The 23,354-nt window shown below is 37.4% G+C and overlaps 1 protein-coding gene across 1 annotated transcript in view; it reads left to right on the forward strand.

The window, feature by feature from the left end:
• The window catches only part of NALCN (sodium leak channel, non-selective), a 248,446-nt gene that overhangs the window by 142,490 nt on the left and 82,602 nt on the right, over positions 1-23,354 (forward strand). The window contains exons 15-16 of the mRNA XM_074910888.1: positions 928-1,065; positions 5,766-5,840. Coding sequence (XP_074766989.1) covers positions 928-1,065; positions 5,766-5,840 — 213 coding nt within the window. The remainder of the gene's footprint in view (positions 1-927; positions 1,066-5,765; positions 5,841-23,354) is intronic.

Genomic DNA, 23,354 nt, shown 5'->3' on the forward strand with positions numbered 1-23,354 from the left:
TTTTGATGTCAGGCAAAGGCGAGAGGAACTTGTACAAAGGTTTGGCCTCACTGAGAGATTTAAGACTGTCAAGATCCACACTTCACTTTAATACTATAGGCAAACTTCCGTGGCTGAGGCAGAGCACAGTCCTCAGTGTCTGTGTATGATGTACGTGTCATGCTCACACATTGTTTATGTTGAGTTAGATTCTGTTCTGTGCTGTAGGCTCAAGTTGGGGTTTCGAAGGTGTAAGACATCTTGGTTCTAGGCTTATCTGGATTAATCCCCATCACCAAAGACGGTTGGAACATTTCCATTATTCCCTCTATTTTTGACACGTATCCCTGGTCTGAAGGGATTTGAAAATGTTACAGGAACAATTCCACAAGGAATGCTATTTGCAAAATGTATAAGGGGAAGAATCTGGCTGAAACAGAGTGGAAGTACTAGGACCTTGTGTTGCATTAGTTAGTCACATCTATGGGGTGCCTAGAATGCTTTTGCTATTAACATAAATGTATGGTCACAATTATAACACTTTATTATAGGCATATTTATAGAGAGGCAACACAGAAGAGTAAATTAAAAAATCACATTATACAGTATAACATTCAAAACAATGTTCTGTGATGCTCAAGATGTTTTTTCTATATTGTCAGTCCTGGAGGAAACCAAAAAGCTCTTCATATGGGCTAATGAAGCTAGGACTATGCTTACAAAATGCAGATTACAGTTTAGTCAAAGGTTGAGATAGCTATTTCTCCTTTAGCTCTGGAGTACCATTTCACCTGGCTTTAAAAACTGAAATAAGTTGTTTATTAATATTTTAAAAATGAACCAAAACAGGTGTTGTGCTCTGTTAAATCAGTTTGAGGAATGTGTCAATAAAACCATATTAATACAATTTGTGAATTGTTAATATGTTTGTAATTCTTTTTCTTGCAGGCGTTCATGTCAATGTTTCAGATTCTCACACAGGAAGGATGGGTGGATGTCATGGATCAGACACTGAATGCTGTAGGACATATGTGGGCACCAGTAGTTGCTATTTATTTTATACTGTATCATCTTTTTGCTACGCTGGTAAGTCTTTGCTTGCAAATGTGCTGTGCTTTTCTTTATTTTGAATTATTTTCATAGTTCTTGTATTACTTATTTCTCTCAGCTAGTTAAAACGAAGTGTGATGCTTATTTGCGGCATAGAGGGCTGTAGGATTAGTTCTTTGATGTGGTAAAATTTACCCTTCAGCCATGTGGCATAAGGTGGTGGTGGCCTTTGTTCTGGTGTGAGGTGGTGTTCTTCATAAGATCCAAGTCACACTGCTAGACTGACAATATAATTGCTAACTGTCTTGTACCTTCACAGTTCTAATGATTGCAGAGTTAAGCAAGTGCTTTTATTTGTCCTGTAGAAATGTTCTCCTCAGCTTCCATTGCATTCTCTTCCCAGCAGTAATTAAAGTGAGAAGTGTAAAGCCTCAGGATATAAACTCTTAACTAGAAATCACCACTTTACTGTTGCCTGATGCAAAATCAATGCATGGAAAATATACAATATGGTATATCAAGCAATAAAAGGATGAGAACTAATACACGTTCCTGCACGTGTATGGAAATTGGGATATATCTAAAAAAACATTTTGTATGCATTTCAAATGGGATGATTTCATTTTTTTACAGAGAAAATGGTAAGTAAACCAGCTTTTTAGATATCCTGTACCAGTAAGGGCTTACTGCTGTATTTTGAATACCAACACAGAGAAAATACCACAATCAGTGGAATGACCATTTTACGCATCCTTAATTTACTCCTGCTTTTGCTCATTTTGTAGTCTGTGTTCACTGCAGTTTCTGATGTGTTTCTTCTTGTTTTCACTTGCTTCATACAATTTTCCTTCTTTCTCAGTTGTCTACTTATATAAGGTACTAACTGTATTTGTACAATCTGCATCAGCTTCCATCTACTTTTACTTTGCAATATGTCCTGTGTCACTTCTAAAGAATGAATAATCCAACTGTAATTCTGGATGCAGCGGGTTACTTTGTATGTATTGAAATCTTGGCCACTTTATAAATGGCACTAAAGTGCATTTTATTATCTTAGATCTGCTTAACCAAAATAAAATTTAAGACAAACAAATGTATGTTTCAGCAGATATATAAAACATGTAATTTGCTCTCAAGGGTCAGAGTAGTCCTTGGGGTCTGGAAAAGCAACTTTTCATGATGAAGTGATCTTTAAAACTCCTTGGGAAGTGAGGATAGAAAGCAAAAGGGAAGTGAGTTTTGGTCATGGATCTGAAAGCAGTTGCTGGTTAAAGAGTCTTATTGATGGTTTTCTGATTCTTTAACAAGAACGTTGTCTGAACTGGAATCCATTTTTATCTCTTAGATGAGAATTAAATCCATAAAGTAGAATCATAGAATACCAGGTTGAAAGGGACCTCAAGGATCATACGGTCCAAGTTTTCTTTTGTACCTCTTGTGTACAAAACTCAAGGTCAATGAGCAGCTGCATCTGGCTCAAACAGTACTATTAAACTTTGGTACCAAGACCTATGTTGAGTTTTATGTTTCACACACGATTTTTTTTTCTCCCTTGAAGATGCTGCTGTACTTTGTCATTGCTGAGGTGCACACTCATTGTAACCTGCATCATAGCATCTGATGACATTCATAGACTCTTTTGCCCCAGCAGCATTGAGGAGATATGTGTTTTCTATCTCTGGTATATATTTGTTATTAACAGTCCAGTGCATGTCAGCATTATTGTTCAAAGAATATTTGTGCTTCAAGCCCTCTGGTACAAGTTTTGTTGACAGCTTTGAAATCAAACTTCATGTCCTTCCCCAGCAAGTAAGTCTTCAAGCTTCCTAAGGCCTGTCTTGGGAGGTGATCAGCTCTCAGACAAAAGACTATGCACATGTGTGTGTGGCAGTGTTCTGAGTCTCAAATGTTCTTTGTCCTGAGGCAAGGTCATGAAATGCGTTTTGCTAGTGAAGCCAGGGCCTTTGGTTAGGTTGGCTGTGAGATGGCAAAGACTTTTACCTGCACACAATATCCTCAGGGTGGACTTTTAGGCTTGTGAATCTTCCTGCAGCCCCCTGCGTGGCAGCCTGATGTTCATGTTTCTTTCTTCTCCCATCTTAAAGAGAGGTCAAAAGCAAAGTAGCTTGATGCTTTCTTTACTGCCTGCCCTGGTTTGTATACCATGTTCTGTGCTTTTGACACCTTCCTGTGCAGCTTGTATTAATACTTTGATTTGAATTCTACTTTGAAGTAAATTAGTGTCAGGTGGCCTGTGTGCTAAAAAGTCACCTTAACTGAGAAGTAACTCAACTGTAATAGCAATTCTAGTATTCTGCTTTATGTTTCATGTTTTGAGTCATCTGGGACTTCTCCATTTGTTTACTTAAAACACTTATTTTGCTAGGAGCAAGGTTACTTTTCAGTACACCATCCTCAGTCCTTTTACGGCAAATTTGCATTTAGGTACATGGTCCTTGCTTGCTTCATAAGTGTATACATTTCTTCTAGTTCACCTAAATAAATTTCACATGGATGAAGAAACTCTGCTAAGAACTTTGCAGAATTACCTGGCCTTATGAAGATGTTAGTTTCAGTTCTATGTTCTTCGTCAGACCCTGAAGAAAAAATCTATGTAGGATAGAATTGTCTAGAGGGAAAAGGAGCTTAAAGAAGGAAAGTAACTTGGAACTGGTAAAGGAGCATGAAAATAGTTGGGCTGCTACTAATGCCAAAAAGAAGAGTTCTAAGAATAAACAGCCATCATGAATAACAAGAGTGAAGTCAAATGAAAAAATTACTTTCACCAGCCAGAAGAGGGGGGAGGATTAGAATTGAGGTGATAATTGTAGGCATTTGGCAAAGAAGACTGTAGAGCCTTGGAAAGAAATGAATAAGTTTCACATTAGAAGGCAAAGGAAAGATGAAACTCAAAAAACAAAACCTCTTTTGGAAGTGAGGACTGTTATTACTTGAGATGGCGGCGGAGGAAGTTAAACAACAAGTTTGCATTTAACTTCTGTGGTACATCGTCTTTGGTTCTTGTTGAAAAAAAAGTGAAAAGGGAGTTAATGAAAGTCTTGATGCCTTGATACATATCTGTGCATTGAATCAGCAATACTGTAAGGGGTGATATATTTAATGAGTACTATACTTCTTTTTAGAGTGGAACTATATTTCCTGAACTAGTATGCTCTAAGCTGCAGATAATGGAGTATCACAGACTGTATAAAGTATCTGAAGAAGAAAAACACCATACTGTAAAATCCTGACAAAATGATAGCAAAACTGTTCATCAACAGGGATCAAAATAGTTTGTGCCAAGGATTATGTATTTTATCAGAATTCGGTCTTGTTTTGCCATCCTGAGGTCCATCTTAACTTCCGATGTTTGTAGTAGTTGAAGCAGTGGAAGCTGTATGATGTAGTGTTTGAGTATGTGGCATATATAATATGTCTTTTCAAACAGCTGCAGGAAATTCTACATGTTGATAAAACCGGTGTCCTATTAAAAGAACATTTATTTTTCTGATCACTGACATTTTAGAAATTTATGGGTGAGAGTCCTTCCTGTGTCTTCTGTACCTTTAGAGTTCATGGAGGGAAAGGAAATCCTGCTCTGCAAGCGTGTCCAAACACCCAGCTCAGATGCAGTTTGAGTTTCAAATTCCTTGTCTGGTGTACCAAGCTACTTAAATTTTATCTTCTGTATAGGTAGGAAATAATCTTCCAGTGTGATTGAATGACAGGTAAACTTACACTTCATTCACAACAGTGACGGATGGATATGTCAGCTCTGGTTGTCACTCAGTGGTCCAAGACCACAAAAAATATTTTTGGCCTGTAACTCTTTTTAAAGAGCTTAGATTCCTTCTGATATCTCTAGCAAATAAGTATGTGCCTTTTGGAGCTCAGTATGTTTGAGGATATTTGCCTTCAACCTCAGAGACTAAAACCTTGGCAGCGACTGACAGCTCTAAAGCTATGTATATACAAATTTACTGCCTTGAGATGTAAATTGTCCTAGAATATATGCTGAACATACATCCTTGCTCCCCTAGTTCCATCTCATTCTCAGCTATATCAGTCACATTTTCAGCTTCTTTGGCCTCTGGTCAGTATCTCTACACAAGGAAAATATAATAATCTGATATACAGTTTTTCCACCCGGGATTCTTGCTCCTAGAGGCATATCTATACAATATTTAATGTATAGTAAATGAAAGTGCATGAGTTTCCTCTGCATGCAAATAGTGAGGCAGCTTATTCTTCTTTCAAAGCAGAGTTAGCTACTTTGCACAGAGGCACTCTGAGCATTAAGCAACTCCACAAAGTAAATGATTGTTAGGTGGCCTCTGCTAAAAATCCACACCTTAATTCAAAAGCACCTTAGCTTTATGAGCTGTTCTAGGATTCTGCTGTTTCTTTTTTTAAATTATTTCTGATTAATTTAGTTTTCTTTTCATGTGAAATACATTTTAATGGTTATATTGTTAAACATACATAATGCACTGATCATAAAGCCTAGAATTCAAACCATTTAAATCATACAATAATTGTCTGATAGGCCAAAAAAGAAATTTACTACTTGCAAAATGTCTGGCAGACATATAGTAGCAGGTGGTTTTAGTTAAACAGATGTCAAAGGCAAGACTCCCATTTACATCAGTAGGGCCCTCATTTTTCCATGCCATTTCATAGTACTTCTTAAGAAAAATGAGACGAGCTTTAACAAATAGTTTGTGATTGTTTTGTAGATTCTACTCAGCTTGTTTGTTGCTGTTATTTTGGACAACTTGGAACTTGATGAAGATCTGAAGAAACTTAAACAAGTAAGAACATGTTTTTATTGTGTTTGGAAGTAGTTTCAATAAAGCGTTACTTTACTGGTGGTTTTATGGTAAAAGACCGGAAACATCTTCACCAAAATGAACAAAATAGTAGATGCTGAAGAGAATAGTAGTATTTTGTTAGATAGTTGACCATCACACAGTGTGAGGTAGAAAGAAAGAGATTGTGAAAGAGATTTAGAAATTGGTTTAAATATTCAATGAAAGTCAATTTAAATAATTATATAATTAAAATAATTTTTAAATCACATCTAGGTCATCTTTTTGCTTATAATCTAGTGGAAAATATCCCTGCCCATGGCAGGGGGGTGAACTAGGTGATCTTTAAAGGTCCCTTCCTACCCAAACCATTCTGTGATTCTGTATGATACTTTATGAGCACACCATAGCACCACTCCAGGTGAAAGTACTGGCAAGGGTCCACAGACAGGAAGCGGTAGAGGTAACTAGGTTTTTAGGTGAGTGCTAAAGACACTTGACAAAGTGAACTTGCTTTATTGATGCTCTGGATTTGGGGACCAATATTACCAAGAAGCCATTCTCTCATGCTTGAAAACCTACATGACAGTCACATAAAACAAATGTAACTAGAAAGTTCATGTTGGCCATTCTGACCTTGTGCACAAAGCATCAAAGAGTAAAGTATCTGTAGCTTTTACGTAAATATATAGTTGTGCTTTAATCGGCACAAAGAGGAACAAAATCATCAACATTTGCTTATCTCATGCACGAAATAGCAATTGAGAGCTTAATATGTGGGAAACTCTTCTGAAATATTTGGGTTATAGCCTTCTTTCACCCATCATTTGTTGGTTTTGTACATCTTTCAGGTGTATCAGCAATTGTAGAATTATATTCTTTCAATTCTTGAAAAATAATCACCCAGTTTAGTTACTTTACATTGAACTGTGCCAAATAACTGCTATTATCCTGATAGGAATTATCCTGATTATTCTGATAAGAATCCAGTCTCCATAATAGCAGTAGAGCACACTCAAGTAAAAGACAGAAATAGAATTTTTACAGAAGTCCCTCAACTTCATAGCTCTGAGACTGGCAGCAGCATAGCTACATGAGTCTGGTGGCGGACGAGAGTAAAACCACTGCCTAAGTCACCAGACCTTCCAGCTACTCTGCAGTGTGGCACCATGGTGACACTCATAGTCTGTTTTCATGACCCAAGTGGGTATTTAACGAGAGGACAGCACTTTGCCATAGGACATGCCAGTTTGGTTGACTGGCATTAGTGGTATATGCATTATACAACATTATGACATGTAAAGATGTCCAAGGTGGCTGACACTGGTTCACTTGTGTTTAAACTTTTGAAATGTTGCTTTAAACAGTAGCTTCTCTTCAAAGACTGTTACTCAGTACTATTGAATATATTCCCCTCTGGTATTTTATCCAAACAAATAATGTTATACAAAGTGTTGCATGTTTTAAAAATGCCTAAGGTGAAAGGAGGCAAGACGTTGGTTCTTGGAGATGAATCATACAGAATTACTGGAACGATTGGACAACTGATTGTCTGGGACAGAAAAGGTTTCTTCTGGGGTAAATGTAATAGTATCACAGGCTCAGTGCTGTTAGTGACTGTGTGCTAGTATACTGAAATACTGGTTGTCTTATCTCAGAAGATAAAGCAGATAATGTTTTTAATTCAATGTATCCCTGTACTCGGCACTGGTGAGGCCGCACCTCAATTCCTGTGTTCAGTTTTGGGCCCCTCACTACAAAAAGGACATTGAATGACTCGAGCGTGTCCAGAGAAGGGCAACGAAGCTGGTGCAGGGTCTGGAGCACAGGTCGTATGAGGAGCGGCTGAGGGAACTGGGGGTGTTTAGTCTGGAGAAGAGGAGGCTGAGGGGAGACCTCTTGGCCCTCTACAGCCACCTGAAAGGAGGTTGCAGAGAGCTGGGGATGAGTCTCTTTAACCAAGTAATAAGTGACAGGACAAGAGTTAATAGCCTCAAGTTGCACCAGGGAAGGTTTAGACTAGATATTAGGAAGCATTTCATTACAGAACAGGTTGTTAGGCGTTGGAATGGGCTGCCCAGGGCGGTGGTGGAGTCCCCATCCCTGGAGGTATTGAAGAGTTGAATCGACATAGCGCTGAGGGATCTGGTGTAGTTGGGAACTGTCAGTGTCAGGTTAATGTTTGGACTAGATGATCTTCAAAGTCTTTTCCAAACTTGATAATTCTGTGATTCTCAAAATATTTCCACCCTCATGTTTGCATTATTTCCCTGCCTTTAATGGCTGTAAAGCTTGAGGCCCAGGGCATTTTCAGATGATGAAATATTAAATGCTTTTCAAGGAAGGAAGAATATATTTAAGCCAGAAATTACACCTAGCTAATAATCCCTTTTGGGATGTGTCCTTAATAATTAGGACTTACTTCCTTTTCTTGAACTTGATAAGAAAAAAATTACTTATCTTTCAGATTATTGGGAAAGGACTAATTAGGTAATATTTGCAATGTACTCTAAAATGTAAAATTATATGTAAACACTTGTTATTCATGTTGGTTCAGTAAATGTGTTTGAATAAATCAGAGCAAAAATACTTTAAATTACTAGGAGATTATAAGAAAGATTGTAAAATAATGTATTTAAAAGCTAGTAAACTTTTAGAATTAAATTTGCCAGTGTAAATTTAGTTAAGGATATACATCATGATTCAGTTTTTAATTACATCATCACATAATACTCTTTCCAAAAGTCTGGCCTCATTTAGTGCAATAAATAGATAGAGCTCACTTTAATAAGCCGGTAGTCGATATTTTTTCTCTTTATTGTAGAGTGTGTGATCCCTGTGCATTATTTATTACACAGTATTCAAGCTCGGCTACAAAGACAAAACTATTAATCTTTTAATGACTTTTTTATGGTAGCCCTCATAAGTATCTACAACAAACATTAAGCTTGTAAAAGGTTAATTTAAGTGATTTACTTAGCACCACGGTCACACATAAGAATAGAATCTGTTTTTCCAAGACACCATTCAACTGGATTAAGAACAGAATCATTCTCTGTATCCTTACAGCTCCATTCATTCACAGTATGTCTCCCATGTTCTGCCATTTCTCTCATCCTCTTGGCTGTGTCTGTGGTATTAAGTCAAGTGAAAAGGGGTTGTACTGTAGCTCATAGACACCATCTATCTGTGCAGTAAACTTGATCCTCTGCAGCAATCAAGACTCACCCTAACACGCTAGTTAACCTCCAGGTAGGAGGTTGATGCTGCTTATCTTCCCATGAGGCCCCTTTCTGTCATGTTCAGTGCATCAGTCATGCAGATGATACTGATTTTAGGCACAAGAAATCTATCAGCTACAATCTTAACTTCCTTCCCTTTTATTCCTGTCTTCTGTGCCCTCTCCATAAACTGTTGCCCCAAAGTTAAAAAGAAACTGAAAAGATTTCTTTATTTCACCTTCTGTGATAAAGTTTGGACTTTCTATTTAGAAATGCAGCTACATCACATGAGTTGAGTTATTCAGGTGTTGTTTCACCTACTTCAGATAACTTTTAACAGATTATGAAGCCTGATTTCCCTTTACAGCAGCTGTGTTAACTTTTCCCATTATATTTTCCACATATTTACTAATTCTAGTTATTACATTTCTATCAGTTTGCCTAGATATGAAGTCAATCTGATTAGTTTCTAATTTCCCATGCTCTGTCCTGAAACCCTTTTTTAAAGTTAGTCACTTTCTCGACTTTCCTTTCTCTAGCTACTGAGTTTATTTAGGTGACAAGTTATTCACCATCACTCATATGCCAGCATTGTTACATCTGAGATCCTTTGGACATTTTGAGTGAGTGTTATCAGGTCTTGGAGAGTAAAAAATTGACCTTTTCCAGTTATCTTCCAAAAGCTTTTCTCTTGACATTTTTGTTGGAGATTAGTCTTCAGCACAGTTTAGGATCTCCTTTGACCTCCTCTGTGGTCAACACAATTCATTTTGCTTTCTTGCTTTAGTTTTATTTTTCTGAACACTCTTGACTGATAGTCTGCTGCTCTTCTAAACTCTCTACAGATCTAGCTGTTTTCTGTATGTTCTTAAAAGCTTCCTTCTTAGATTTTATTTGTTTAGGAAGTAATTCCTCAAAATCTATCATGATCTGCCATATTATTGTTTTATTAAAAAATTGCCAGAATTTAAGCTTTTTACTGTAGTCTTCTAAATCAGGGTATTAAATTTAATCCATATAACCCTCCTCACAGTTTCTGTCATTTGGCCATTCCTTTAAATTTTTTTTGGAAAGCTTTATGATTTTATGCAATTCATTTTTTAATTTAAATTCAATGTAGTAGATGGCTTTGACCTTGTAAAAATTTCTGAATGTAAGAGCATTTTTATCCCTGTTACAGAATAACTTTTTGATGTTTATGTTATGAACTAGATCTTGCTCAGTACTAAACCACGAGGTGCTTCTTCACTTAGATGTTCTCTGACTATATAATTCAGCTAGGAGGCACTTATGAGTGAAGAGTTAACCTCTTTCTTCTACCCTTTCCTAAACATAAAAAGGCCTCCCCATGCTTGTCTTTAGGCCTCTAATGCTACTTTGCATATTGGAGTTACTCTATGTCCTCATTTACATGTATGCAGAATATGTTGCCTGGTTCTGCATATTCTGATTCTGTAGGATCCTACTGCTTGCTATTCTGCCAAGTTTCTGATATGCCTTTTGTGTCAATATCCACTTGTCACAACAGTTCAATCATGTTATTTTTTAGAGTTCTACTATTAGTATAAAAGCCTGTATGTGTTCTTGTCTAGTTTTATGTCCCCACCTTAACATGGCTTTATTTCAGATGATTTTCTGTTTCATATCAGAATTTTCTAAACTTTTAGGATTCCCATAGCCTCATTCTATTCAGGGAAACTCACTTTTACCTTGTTGATTACTCCATTTTGGGCTTACTCTACTGTTTTAGTACGTGTTCCTGAAATAGCATTTTCAACCAAGGAAGTTCATTAAAAATGTTACGGAGTTTTAAACACCTGGGTAGTATTCATAATCCCACTTCACTAATGCATTGTAAAGTTGTATATGCATTTTGAAATGTTCATGCAGGTTTCCTTCTTTAGTCACTGGAGAGTAGTAGATACTTTTGGAGGCCAATTTTTAGATGCATACATTTTGATTGTGGGGTAGCTACAAGAAAATTTTAAGCCAACCATGAGACTATCCTCAAGCCACCCTAGCTGTATGAATCATCTCCTTTGTCTGCAGCAGAGTTTGTAGTTTACAGCAATGACGCTTCTATGACACTACTTTTCAAGTGTATATTCCAGCTTTCCTTGTACCATACAAAGTGGATCCCTTCTAAGCTTACACAATTTAAGAAGAAAGATTTGTGAAATAATGACAAAAAGATAGAAAACAAAAGGTAGGGATAAAGGATTGGTTTTCATAATACAGGAAAAGTACCAGTAGAGGTCCATGGTGATCATGTCTGGGACCTGTGGTACTCAGAATTTGTAAGTTATCTAGAAAATGGGGTGAACAGTGAGATGACAGAGTTTGCTGATGTGCAAAGTATAGGCATGCAAAATTAAAGGTGGTTGTGAAGTATTCATATTTTGTGGCTGAGAAATAAAATGTCAGATAAAATGTAATGTCAGTAAATATACCTAGAGAAAAAGCCTACTAGATACATAAATATAGGCTTAATTAAGCTATCACCGGTCCAGAAAGATTTTTGAATCATTGCAGATGTTCACTATCATGTCAGTTAGTACCAAAAGAGAAGGCAAACACATTTTTCGAAATTATTAGAGAAAATTTTTAAACAGAAGTGAAAACATTACTGTTCTGCCATATACATCCAAGATGCTTCATCTTGAGTACTGCATGCAGATAAGATCACACCATCTTTTTAAAAATAAGATATAATAAACCTAGAAAAGGTACAGACAAGGATAATGAGGATGATCTTCAGCTTGTAAATGAGGTGACTGAGGAGGAGGCTAAGACAAAGTTATATAAAATCACAAAAGGTGTGAGAAATTGAATCAAGAAGGACTGTTTTACTTCTTCCACTGTAAGAAAATGAGAGGGCACTCCATCAAATCAAATTAGTTTGTTTTTAAGACAAATTAATGGAATAAAAATCCTATAAGGTCTGATAGTTTAGATGTAACTTTCAGCCCCAGCGGTTGTCAAAGCTAGGAAGGCATGCAGGAAGTAAAATTACTCTGTATTTGATCTGTTCTTATATCTCAGACACCTTCTGCTGGTCCTTGTCAGAGACAGGGTACTGATGAGATGGACCTTTGATCTAACTAGTGCTTTCATTCTTACACCCCTAAAGTTCCATAATATGAATGGGATTTCAGAAGCAATTTGCAAATAGCATAAGGATGAACCCACTGGCAGCTAAAACCATGTGTCACCACTTTATTGAGTTGTATTTCCACATGGGAAAGAGCAATCACCTCAAACATACTTTAGTATAAGCAGTGGCCTAACTTCCTTGGCCATGTAATCTTACTTCTGTAATCCTACTTCCTACTAAAATACCGTTAGCAGTATTAAAATATAAAATGTTCTTGATTTGCCTTATGATAACAACCCCAGCCATAAGATAAACCCTCACTGACTTTGGAGGGTTTATCTTACGGCTTATATCAGACAAGATTATTGTCCCTATTTTTCTACTGGAGAATCAAAGCTGAAGAAGTAACATCACTGGGTTCATACATAAATTCCCAGTATGGCAAGGAATCCAACAAAATCTGTTCTAATGCTTAGGCCTCTGAGGTCAGTCACTTTAAATTGTTAAAATCTCCCATAAGTGTAGTTCTCCTGCTTCAAAGGAATTGAAACAGGTTTCTGTCATATCACACGTGTGTTGTCTGTGCTCACTAGTGCGTACTCACAACATGAGTACAGATGGCATTCATTACTAAAAATATTTTCCCAATACATGCCTTACTACCTAGCAACAGAAATGCTTGCAGCAGTAAACAGGAGTATGCAGCAGGGACGTGGTTCTTCTAATTTAATGAAGTTCTCACTCTCACCAGTGAAGATACTTGTCAGATGTACATGCTTCTTTCCCTCCAGTTCTGCTCCACACCATGAAATATATACAAGATTTTTTTCACCATGAATCGATATCAAAGCAGCAAATGCAGGAGGTTGCATATATATATATATATATATATATATATGCTTATAGTGTATATATATATATATATTTAAAGTCCTGCCTTTATAATTATATTATTTTACCTCTACACTTAAAAAAATAACAAATGTTTACCATATTGATTTTTTATTTTTTAAATCTCACTTTTAACTGTTTTATGTTGGAAACAGAAACTCTCATAAACAAAGCCTGGAGATAACAATAGCTTTTTTGCTGGTTTTGTCAATTGAGATAAATTCTTGCTTTTGACAGTGGTTTATGTCCGAACAGCTCAAGTTGATGTCAGTGGTTCAGGGTCAGGTTTTGAAATGCGTAGAAGCTTTGCAAAAAAGAAGCAGTTCAGGAAACATTAGTGGTCTTGACAGGACTTTCATAGCAAAAACATAAAAGAAAACCATTAGGCAGTCTGTCTGATAAGAAGGAACAGTTGCAGTAGAAGAAGGTTATTTGGGAGTGGGGTGCCATCAGAAGTGACAGAACTGTCATGGAATCTAATTCCATTATACCCTTTTTTTTTGGTGGTGGTGATGGTGATGGGGGCATGGGGAATTCTATAGTGGGATCCACTCTCACCTAGTCATCCAGAACTACAGCAACAGGGTACAGAGGTCTTTGGAAAGAGTTTTTTTTTTAAAAAAAAGAGTATTCATTTTTAGGTGTTAGTCCCTCTGGTATTAAAATTTAGCCTGTTTTTTTCTGGTTTTGCTGTCAAGGAAACAGCAATTACCACCAACTTTTTTTTTTCTCACTAAGCTGTTACTTCTGCTTCTTCACTACACAGTACTTAGGTTAGAAAATCCCTGATATATAATGAGACTTTTGGCCTCCTGCTATCTAAAGGGAGACTATCTGATGTTTTCTGAACATTGTACAATATAATTCTGGCACACATATTCTAAATATTAATTTGATACTCCTCTTCTTTCATTCAAGAACGCATAAGTGAAATTTTGGTTAATGTCTGTGAAGACAAAGCAAGTTGGTCTCTAAAGAGATTGTGCTGAGTTCTTCTACATTTTTCTCTAAAGTAGAATAAATTTGAATAAAATATTCAAATCAGACATTTATATTAAGTAGAATAAAATCTTCTTTTCAGTGTTGCAGGAATCTGATCACTGTAGCATCCTCTTGATTTTAGGAGGGTCACAGATATGCAGTTGCTTGTACAGTTTGATTTTTCATTAAACTAAAGTGATATTCACATGCCAGACAATTTAAACTTATATCCATAGAACAAACATAAAAGTTCCTTTCTGTGATTACTATAGTACTCATTTTTGTTTGTCTGTAAGCTGGAGAGAAGCATAATTGGTACTTTTGATCTTAAATTAATGTGAAATCAGTTGTTGATTATGCAGTTATTATTCTGATACAGTTAAAAAATATTTCCAGTGTAAGTGGTTTTCATATCTAACTTTGAGCAGTTAGATTTACATTTTTAATCCATGTAAAAGAAATCTCCCAAGAATAGAATTTATGCTCTTAAAAAAAAAAATGCAGTTATTTTTAAGAAAGAAGTAAGAGTGTGTCTTCTGACATACACTGAAAAAATTCATGAGAATTTTCGTGCAGGAAGCAGCGTAACAAAAAGTTTTAATGCTTTTATCGTTAATCCAGCACTCAGAAGTTTAGAAACAACTATCCTCAAGTTTTGGAACAATTATATACAAAGAAAAAAATTCTAATTCTTTTAGATAAAGGTTGGAATGCTCTAAAATGACAAAGGGTAGGATTCATGTCACCTTGTTAGCCATGCAAATAGTTAGACATGTAGTCTAAGCCAGTCATCTGTGCTTGCCTGCAGTCATCGGAATTATTCATGCCTTGCTAGTTGGGTGCTGTCTTTTTCTATTACAGAGGGAGTCTAGACAACTAATTAGGCAAAATGCCTGACTTTCAATGAAGTTAAGTGACATAAATCTCCAACTTTAATGAATTGGCAACCTGCATTTCATTGACATTTAATCATACGGGTGCTTTTACTTTACTGAGGCCCAAAACCACGGTGTGTAACTTACTGAACTTCCTAGATTTGGGATCCTAATTTAGGTTAGGCACTTAGATGATAATGGCAAGAAAGAAGGATAGAAATCAACATGCAAAGCTGGTCATCTCTCCTCACTCACAGCAGAGACTGAGTTCTTAATTTGTGAACTTAGGTTCATAATTTTATGAGGTCTCTGGAGTTGGCAGTTCAGTTAGTTTCTAAAGGTGTGTGGCACAAATCCAAGAGGATCTTTGTAGAGGTTCCTGACTTCCACCTGGGTTGTCTCAGAAGGAAATACAGGCCCTGGCTCACTGTGGAGCAAAAGGCATACGTGGAGAAAAAGGCAGTATGGTATGTGTGAAACTAGACATTCACCATTTGCTATGTGAATATGTTCAGTAATGTGGCTTTCACACATTTTAATGTATCCTACTAAGTTTTTGTAGTTATGTTTGGTCTTAAAAGAAAAAGTTACAAATAATTGCTTCCCCAGAGAATAAGGCTGTCACTGTACTGCAAGTGATGTTGAGGTTTTCCATCTTGTATTCCCTGCAATGATATGTTAAACCAGTGTTGCTACGTCAATATCAAGATACTGGGAATTTATTTTTTTTTAATTTACTATGGCATTCCAGTATTATTCTTGTCAATATGCTTGCACCTTTCTCCCCTCAGCCATCTTATTATGGTTCCCATTTTCTCAGCTACTGGTTCTTTTTCTTTCATATCCAGATACAGTTAGTACAGTCCACATTAAATCATACATTTGTTACTCCATGTAGTCACTTCTCCACAATCATTGTCAGAGGAATTTACCCATCCTCCCATTGTTGGAAATATGCAAAACAACCATCTATTTTTTAAGAGAGCCTCCATAAATTCTTAGATGCAGTACTGGTTTCCTTGAAAATGTTCAAGGTGTCTCTCCTTTTTAAAGTTAGCTCTTGCTCTGGGAATGATCACTACTCTCTTTTGGACTAAAATGTCCTTCTAATAATTGATTATCAGTCTTTCTGTGTCCAAGGCATATACTCACTGCTAAAATTCATAATGTGAGAGAAAGCTTTCACACAAACTAGGTTTTCAACATGGAAATCATACTGGCAAAGAGATAAAAATGATAAGTACACTGATCTTTTCCAGATCTAAATGCAGAGGTCAGGTCTGTAACCTATCTTCCATTAGTTTTTTTGTCTAACACATATCATGTTTCTACTTTCCGTCCTAGGGATGGTTGCAAATTTTAACTCATTTCAGGTTTGAATATTTTTTATTCTTGTCATTCTGTTGAAATCAGGTAAACAGGAAGAAAAGGCCAAGGTTTTTCTACCAACCTCTTGAGTACACATTCATGATGTTTGCTGGAGAAGCCTATCTGTATATTAGTATCTTTCTACCTTTTATTTGCTTTTTTAACTGTTTCTAGATACTAAGGTATGAAATTTGGTTTCCATACACTCTTGCCCTCCAGATATTCATCATCTCTTCATATAAAGCAATTCTAACTGAAACATCTCACTGGCTTTCTAGCTAGTGAAAACACATGCTATTTTTATAGCTTCTGCTAGACACTCCTGATGCTGTCTTTTTGTATTATTGTCTGCAGAACAAATAAATTAACCTGAACTAAATGCCCTGCTTATTTTTCTTTAACTTTTCACTGTGAGCTTCTAAAAATAAATATTTTTGCATTGAACCTCATCTTTGTGTTGGTCAAGAAATCCTCATAATTAAACGGCTCTGAGAGCTTTGCAGAGGTCAGGGCTAAGCAAGTGATTTATCCAGCAGAACTGGGCATAGAGAGAAGATAAGTTAAAATCTGTCAGCCAAACTGAAGCCCATGTGCTCCGGTACCATGAGTGAGGCCAAGAAGTTCTACCTAAGCCTGGTTCCAGTAAGACAAGGAAGTTTAGATCGTCTGGTATGAAGGATATTGAAATGGGTTGCCCAAACCAGTACAAAAGTAAAAGCTTTGCCTTAATATGGATTTGGGAATTGAGAAAATTACACACTGTAAAAGAGCTCTACAAAGCAATTATTTTCATCTCTGTTAAAATGAAAACACATAAACTAACTAAGGCTCTAAATGGCTTTTTTTCCCTTATGCAGAACCCTGGTTTCTCACAGAACATGTTCACATGGCAGCTAGCCAGTGGTCTGTGAACTGCTCACCACAGTATCATGCATGACTTACTAAAAGCAAAGTACTTTCCTTTTGGGAGGGAAATAACTCCTTAGAAAGCAAGCCATTTTAAAGAGGACTGTTCTAGGGAAAAGAAAATAATGTATTGGAAGAATCCTTGATCATCCATTTCTCCTTATCATGAAAACAAAACCATAAACAATTCAGGTTCTAGAGTAAAGCACAGTTACACAGCTATCTGCAGCCCAAACCATCTGTGATTTGATATTTAAAGTGCACAAGACTGCATTATTCTGAAACCAGAACATCTGCAATAGTGAAGCTTTACCAGTTGACACTTTTACCAAAATTAACAACAACAACAAAAAGGTTGTATTGAACAAGACAACTATATTCAATAGCCTTTGTTTCAGAACGCTCCTTATGTTAAGTATATGCCTTATGCCTTTGGGTCTGGATAACCATATGGATAACAGAAAACAAAAATGTAATGCTTACATTGGCTCACTCTATTTCTTAAGTTCCTGATGTATATCAGTTAACTCTGGATTCATGAAAAGATTTAGATAAGCTTAAAGAAAACAAGCTGCTTGCAATAGCTTCAAGTAATTTTAAGACTTGCCAGAGCTACTCTAGGAACTAAAACTGTTAATGCTCGCTGTCATTTTTAATCTTTGAATTGTGATATCAACAGATCTGCATAAAGCTTCTCTAAAAAGACTTTCTGATGTCAGTTCTTATCCATTTACCACATACTGTAAAGATATCATAGGCCTAGGTTAAAGCCATTCAGGAAGCAAGGGGCACCAAATTTTCGTGGTATATATAATGCAGTGCCACACAATATAAACCTGTACTTCAGCTCTGTGGTTCTGGACTGTTCTTCATCCTATTATTATTATTATTATTATTATTATTATCATTTGAAACTTTGTGAATCTCTCAAAATTCTTAGAATACGTTTCTATTTTAAATTATGAGAAGAAAATTATTTTCTGGTTCAATTCTAGGAGATCAAACTTTCCCAGTCCATTTACTGAAGCTGTAGCTTATATAGGAGTTCAGGAGTTATAACAAATTGCTGCTAGATTTTCTCCATGAGTGCCATCATGTGATCATCATATATATTTGGCACCACTTACATTTCCTTATCTTTCAAAGTGTGTCTGTCTTGAAAAACTGACTTGAAAGTCTGTAATGCATTTAAGTATTACAGAAAAAGAGTAGAATACTACTTGTGGAAACTTGTTGAAAGTTGTGATTTGTAAGAGATCGTAAGAGTTTCAACAGATAATTTTTTAACTTAAGGTGTTACTGAGAATGCATGTTCTTACACATATTTGTGGGGATTTCACACAGTAATGTGGCAATTTGGACTAAGCCTGAGCAGGGGCAGGAAAAAGTTAGGTGATTGTCCTGGTTCAGCTAGAATAGGGTTAAGTTTCCCCAGCAGTGGGAAGGGATCTCCAGCTGGGTTATTCATACCATGCTAATGTCAGGTCCGGTGCTGAAGGGCAGGGCTTTTGTCACGGGAAGCACGCGTGGCAGGCTGGCTGTGTCCATTGCGGTATTTCTCTGTATATCTTTTGCCTTGTTTACTGTTATTACTGTTTGTTGTTGTTATTATTGCTATTGTTGTTGTTCAGATTGTTTATTACACTGTTCTATTAAATCTTTTCTTATTTCAACGCCGGGGTTTGTGCCTCACTTCCAACCCTGACCAGCTGAGGGTGGGGGAGGGACATGGCAGTGTGGTCTCCAGTCCCGGCAGGGCCTAAACCAACATAGTGATTCACAATGAGATGGCCATTGTCTTGTTTTCCAATGTATAACAACTAAATTTTCATTATCTTGCTACTGTTACCTTGAAAATTAATAACGTGTATTCTTGGTTTGTTTAATACTGTTCTCTGAAACCTCCTTTGTGTTATATGTGCATATGTGCACACACACATACACATGCATCTGCTATAAAGTTTTATGTTAAAAACCCTACTAGCTAAAAAATATATGCCACTGCAAAATACTAAGGCTGACTTATTGGTGCCAGTGAAGTTGGCAGGAGCTTCGGCATTAACTTAAATAGAATGAAGTTACATAAAGCTAAGGTGAACTGCAGTACATATTACATAATGATCATCATCTCTGCTCAATATCACTTTGTATAGAAATCAAGTCTGTTAGTTCAAGGTCCCCTGTGGGCAACTGAAATGAGTATACTTTAAAGCTGAGCTTCCTGTCTACCAGAGGAAGTGTAAAATCTAGAAGAATGTTACATAGCCATGGCAATACTTGGTGTGTGCTGGCCATCACAGTGAAGCAATGATGCATTCCTACTGGCACAGTGTTTCAATAAAACTTTGACACAATGATTAAGTAGTAGCTAAAGTTTCTCAACTGTGTTGCCAGCTATCTGGTCACCAACTTTTTGTGTCAGGTACAACCTTAGGACAACATTCATCGTCATTACCACTGCTGTCATCAAGGACTGTCCTCACTATGTCATGCCCAACCAAGCAAAAGTGACCGCTTGTTCAAATAACAAGGGTGACCCATAGCCTGATTTAATCGTTTCACATATTTATTTCTCCCATGCCTCTCCCACTACCTCTTTTCATTTCTGAGCTCCAAAAAGGCTTGCTGTATCCTTGCAAAATCAGAGGGGAAAAGGGCAAGACCTGGCTTTGTTTTTATATTTGAGGATGTCACTAAGAACCAGTCCTTATTTCTGTGGAAGCCGGTGGTGGGTTGATCCTGGGTCGATGACAGGTTCCCACCAAAGCCACTGTTATCACTCCCACTCCCCACCTGGACAGGGGAGAGAAAATATAATGAAAGGCTTATGGGTTAAGATCAGGATGGGGAGAGATCACCCAGCAATTACAGTCATGGGCAAAACAGACTCCACTTGGGGAAATTAATTGAATTTATTGTCAATCAAATCAGAGTAGGACAATGAGAAAATGAATCTTAAAAACACTTTTCCCTGACTCATCCCTTCATCCTGAACTTAACTCTACTCCTGAGTTCTCTACCTCCTCCTCCTCAGCAGCACAGGGGGACAGGGAATGGGGGTTGTTTCTTCCACTCCTTCCTCCTCAGGGGGAGGACTCCTCACACTCTTCCCCTGATCCAGCGTGTGGTCCCTCCCACAGAAGACACTCCATGAAATTCTCCAACATGAGTCCTTCCCACAGGCTACAGTTCTTCATGAGCTGCTCCAGCGTGGGCCCTTTCCATGGTGTGCGGTCCTTCAGGAACAGGCTTCTCTAGTGCGGGTCCCCCACGGATCAAAAGTCCTGACAGCAAACCTGCTCCAGCCTGGGGTCCTCTCTCTCCATGGGTCACAGGTGCTGCCAGGATCCTGCTCCAGCGCAGGCTTCTCATGGGGTCACAGCCTCCTTCGGACACATCCACCTGCTCTGGCGTGGGGTCCTCCATGCGCTGCAGGTGTCTCTGCTCCACCGTTAACCTCCGTGGGCTGCAGGGACACAGCCTGCCTCACCAGGGGCTGCACCACGGGCTGCAGGGGAACCTCTGGTCTGGCACCTGAAGCACCTCCTCCCCCTCCTTCTTCACTGACCTTGGGGTCTGCAGGGCTGTTGCTCTGACATATTCTCACTCCTCTCACTGACTGCAGTTTGTTGTGCAGGTTTTTTTCCCCTTAAATACATTATCACAGAGGTGCAACCACCATCACTGATGGGCTCAGCATTGGCCAGGGGTGGGTCCGTCTTGGAATCAACTGGCACTGGCTTTGGCAGACATGGGGGAATCTTCTAGCAGCTTCACACAGAAGTCACCCTTGTAGCCCCTCTGCTACCAAAACCTTGCCACACAAACCCAATACAAAGCCTCTTACTATCACTTTAAAGTGTAAATCAAGTTCAGTATGACTGATCTGCTAGCCTTTCACTTCCATAGATACCTAACAGGGACAAGAGCCATTCTTCCAGACCAATCTTCCTGTGTCTTGGTGAATTCACATTCTAACCTCATGATGACAGAAGAGGCCAGTTTATAGTGTGTTGATACAGCTTCTGTCACAATGTGGTGTCCCAGGGTCTGCTGAAATCTCTAAACATTACAGTAATATCCATAAGACTTTTTAAAGGGTTAGGAGAATCTATCTCCCTAGGAGATAAGGGAGAAGAGGGGTCCTCATGCTTTCTCCTTTTCTTTTACACAAGATCCTAGACTGTGATGATTGGTCCTAAAGAAAAAGATGCATGATATGAACAAATTGAACTTCACTCTCATATAAGCTGCTTCTGTATAATTTCCATTTTTGTGAATAGATACTTCAAAAGCAGTGTACAAAACATAGATCTTAGTTAATGCATTTGCTGCCACTAGTTGGGCGGTGCCATTTAATCAGCATAGTAAAACAGTATTGCATGTCTTTGCAAGGTATTCTAGAAACTTTTCACAGTTGTTTTCTTGTCTTCATAGAAACATAAACAGACTCATTTCTGATTTAAACTACTAATAGTAGGGTGATCCTTGCAAAAATACAGGGGCATATCTACTAGTAAAGATAAGGCCAGTCCTGTAAATGCTTTAAATTAATAGCAAAGCCATTATAAAATGTCATACAGAATTTTAGATTATAATGGCTAACAGCTATTCATTTAAATGTTAAAGCCCTAATCTGGCTAAAACTGACCCAAAGCTTCTAGGAGTTAGCTTTAAGGCTTAGGTTCATCCCCCTAACTTCTGGCCTCAGCAATATAGTTGCATCAGTTCTCTGAGCAATGGGAAGGAATAGGCTTCTTCAGAGACAGAGCGATACCTTAGGTATGCTAAATTGTCTTCTGCAGATCTCTCTCCATCTCATTCTTTCCTGTGGCTGGAGTCCTGTGGCGCCTTGCTTAATTTTATGGTTGAGAGAAAATAGTGTCAGGGTGCAACTTTTACTGAAGAAGTTATTCAAATTTCAAAGTCACATTAGGTTTTTATACCTGTATGTGTGGAAGCAGTCTATAGAAGTGCAGCTATTAAACATAGTAATTACTTTTTTGCTTATAGGTCAGAGGATTCCAGACATAAGGTTAAAAACTAGGGTGGGAGAGCACAGACTCATGCAAGGAGCTTGTAGAAAAGGTGTAATTCAGCTCCTAGCAAAGAATGAGGAGGCTAGTTTTCATTTGCATTGACCACATCCTTCTGAAAAGAAACATGTGTGCTTTGGTTATGTTTAAAATATTTCACACAGGTTTTAAAAAAAAGGGGAGAAAAATGCCTAAAAAAGGTAAAGAATTGTAATATTTATCTTTTTAAACATACAAAAAAGACTCTGAATCTGGTATTTTTTGTTTATACAGCCAGTGACTTGAGGTAGTTAAAAAGCTTGCAATGTGTTACATTCCATTCTGCACTAAAATAACATGTGAGTTCTGAGAGGATGGGGTACCCTTAAGGCAGTAGTATAAGCAATTAGGTTTGGGGCAAAAAAGCACCGATCAGAATGTCAGGACAAGCTCTTCTTTTTGCAGTTATGTTATTTGAAAAGCATAAAGGATATGAAAAGAATAAAGGATATGAGTGTACTTGAAGATGCATATTTTTCTGCTCTATGTATCTGATTATCATATCCTAAATGTATATTTTGGGTCTGCTTTCCAGCCCAACCATAAAAACATAATATATACCTTTGCTCTCTAATACCATTAGCCTATGTGATTTTGAATCTACAGACACACACATATGTGCAAACCATTTCAGAATCATAAAAGTTTTCCTCCATTTCAGATCCTGCAAATATCTTTGTTACATATGCATATGTGAATGCAGGTGTACAGCCATACCCACACACAAACTTGTCAAATACACAAAGTTTTTCAAAGTGCCTTGATTTTTACAGGTTGCAGAATGACAACAGATCCCTTTTAAAATCAGGCCAATTTTATGTAAGTGCTGAATATGTTCTGAAAGCTTGAAAATGTGTGTGCATGCCTTATAAGAATATTGTTCTTTAAAAAAAAAAAATCCTTAAATCTTTAACAGCTCCAGCAGTGCCTCTAATGAGTTTTCTGGTGTTTAGTACTTTCCTTTTTTTCACTGGGCATGTCTTAATTCCACAAGATTATTTTATCCACTGTAAGCAGTGAAATAATGTGGAGTGCCGGCATATATTCTTTGTCGTAGCAGTGGACTTCTTAAGAAAGCAAGTCCTACTAGCGACTTTTACTTTGGT

Source organism: Athene noctua, chromosome 1 (assembly GCF_965140245.1).
Source record: "Athene noctua chromosome 1, bAthNoc1.hap1.1, whole genome shotgun sequence".
Lineage (NCBI taxonomy): Eukaryota > Metazoa > Chordata > Aves > Strigiformes > Strigidae > Athene > Athene noctua.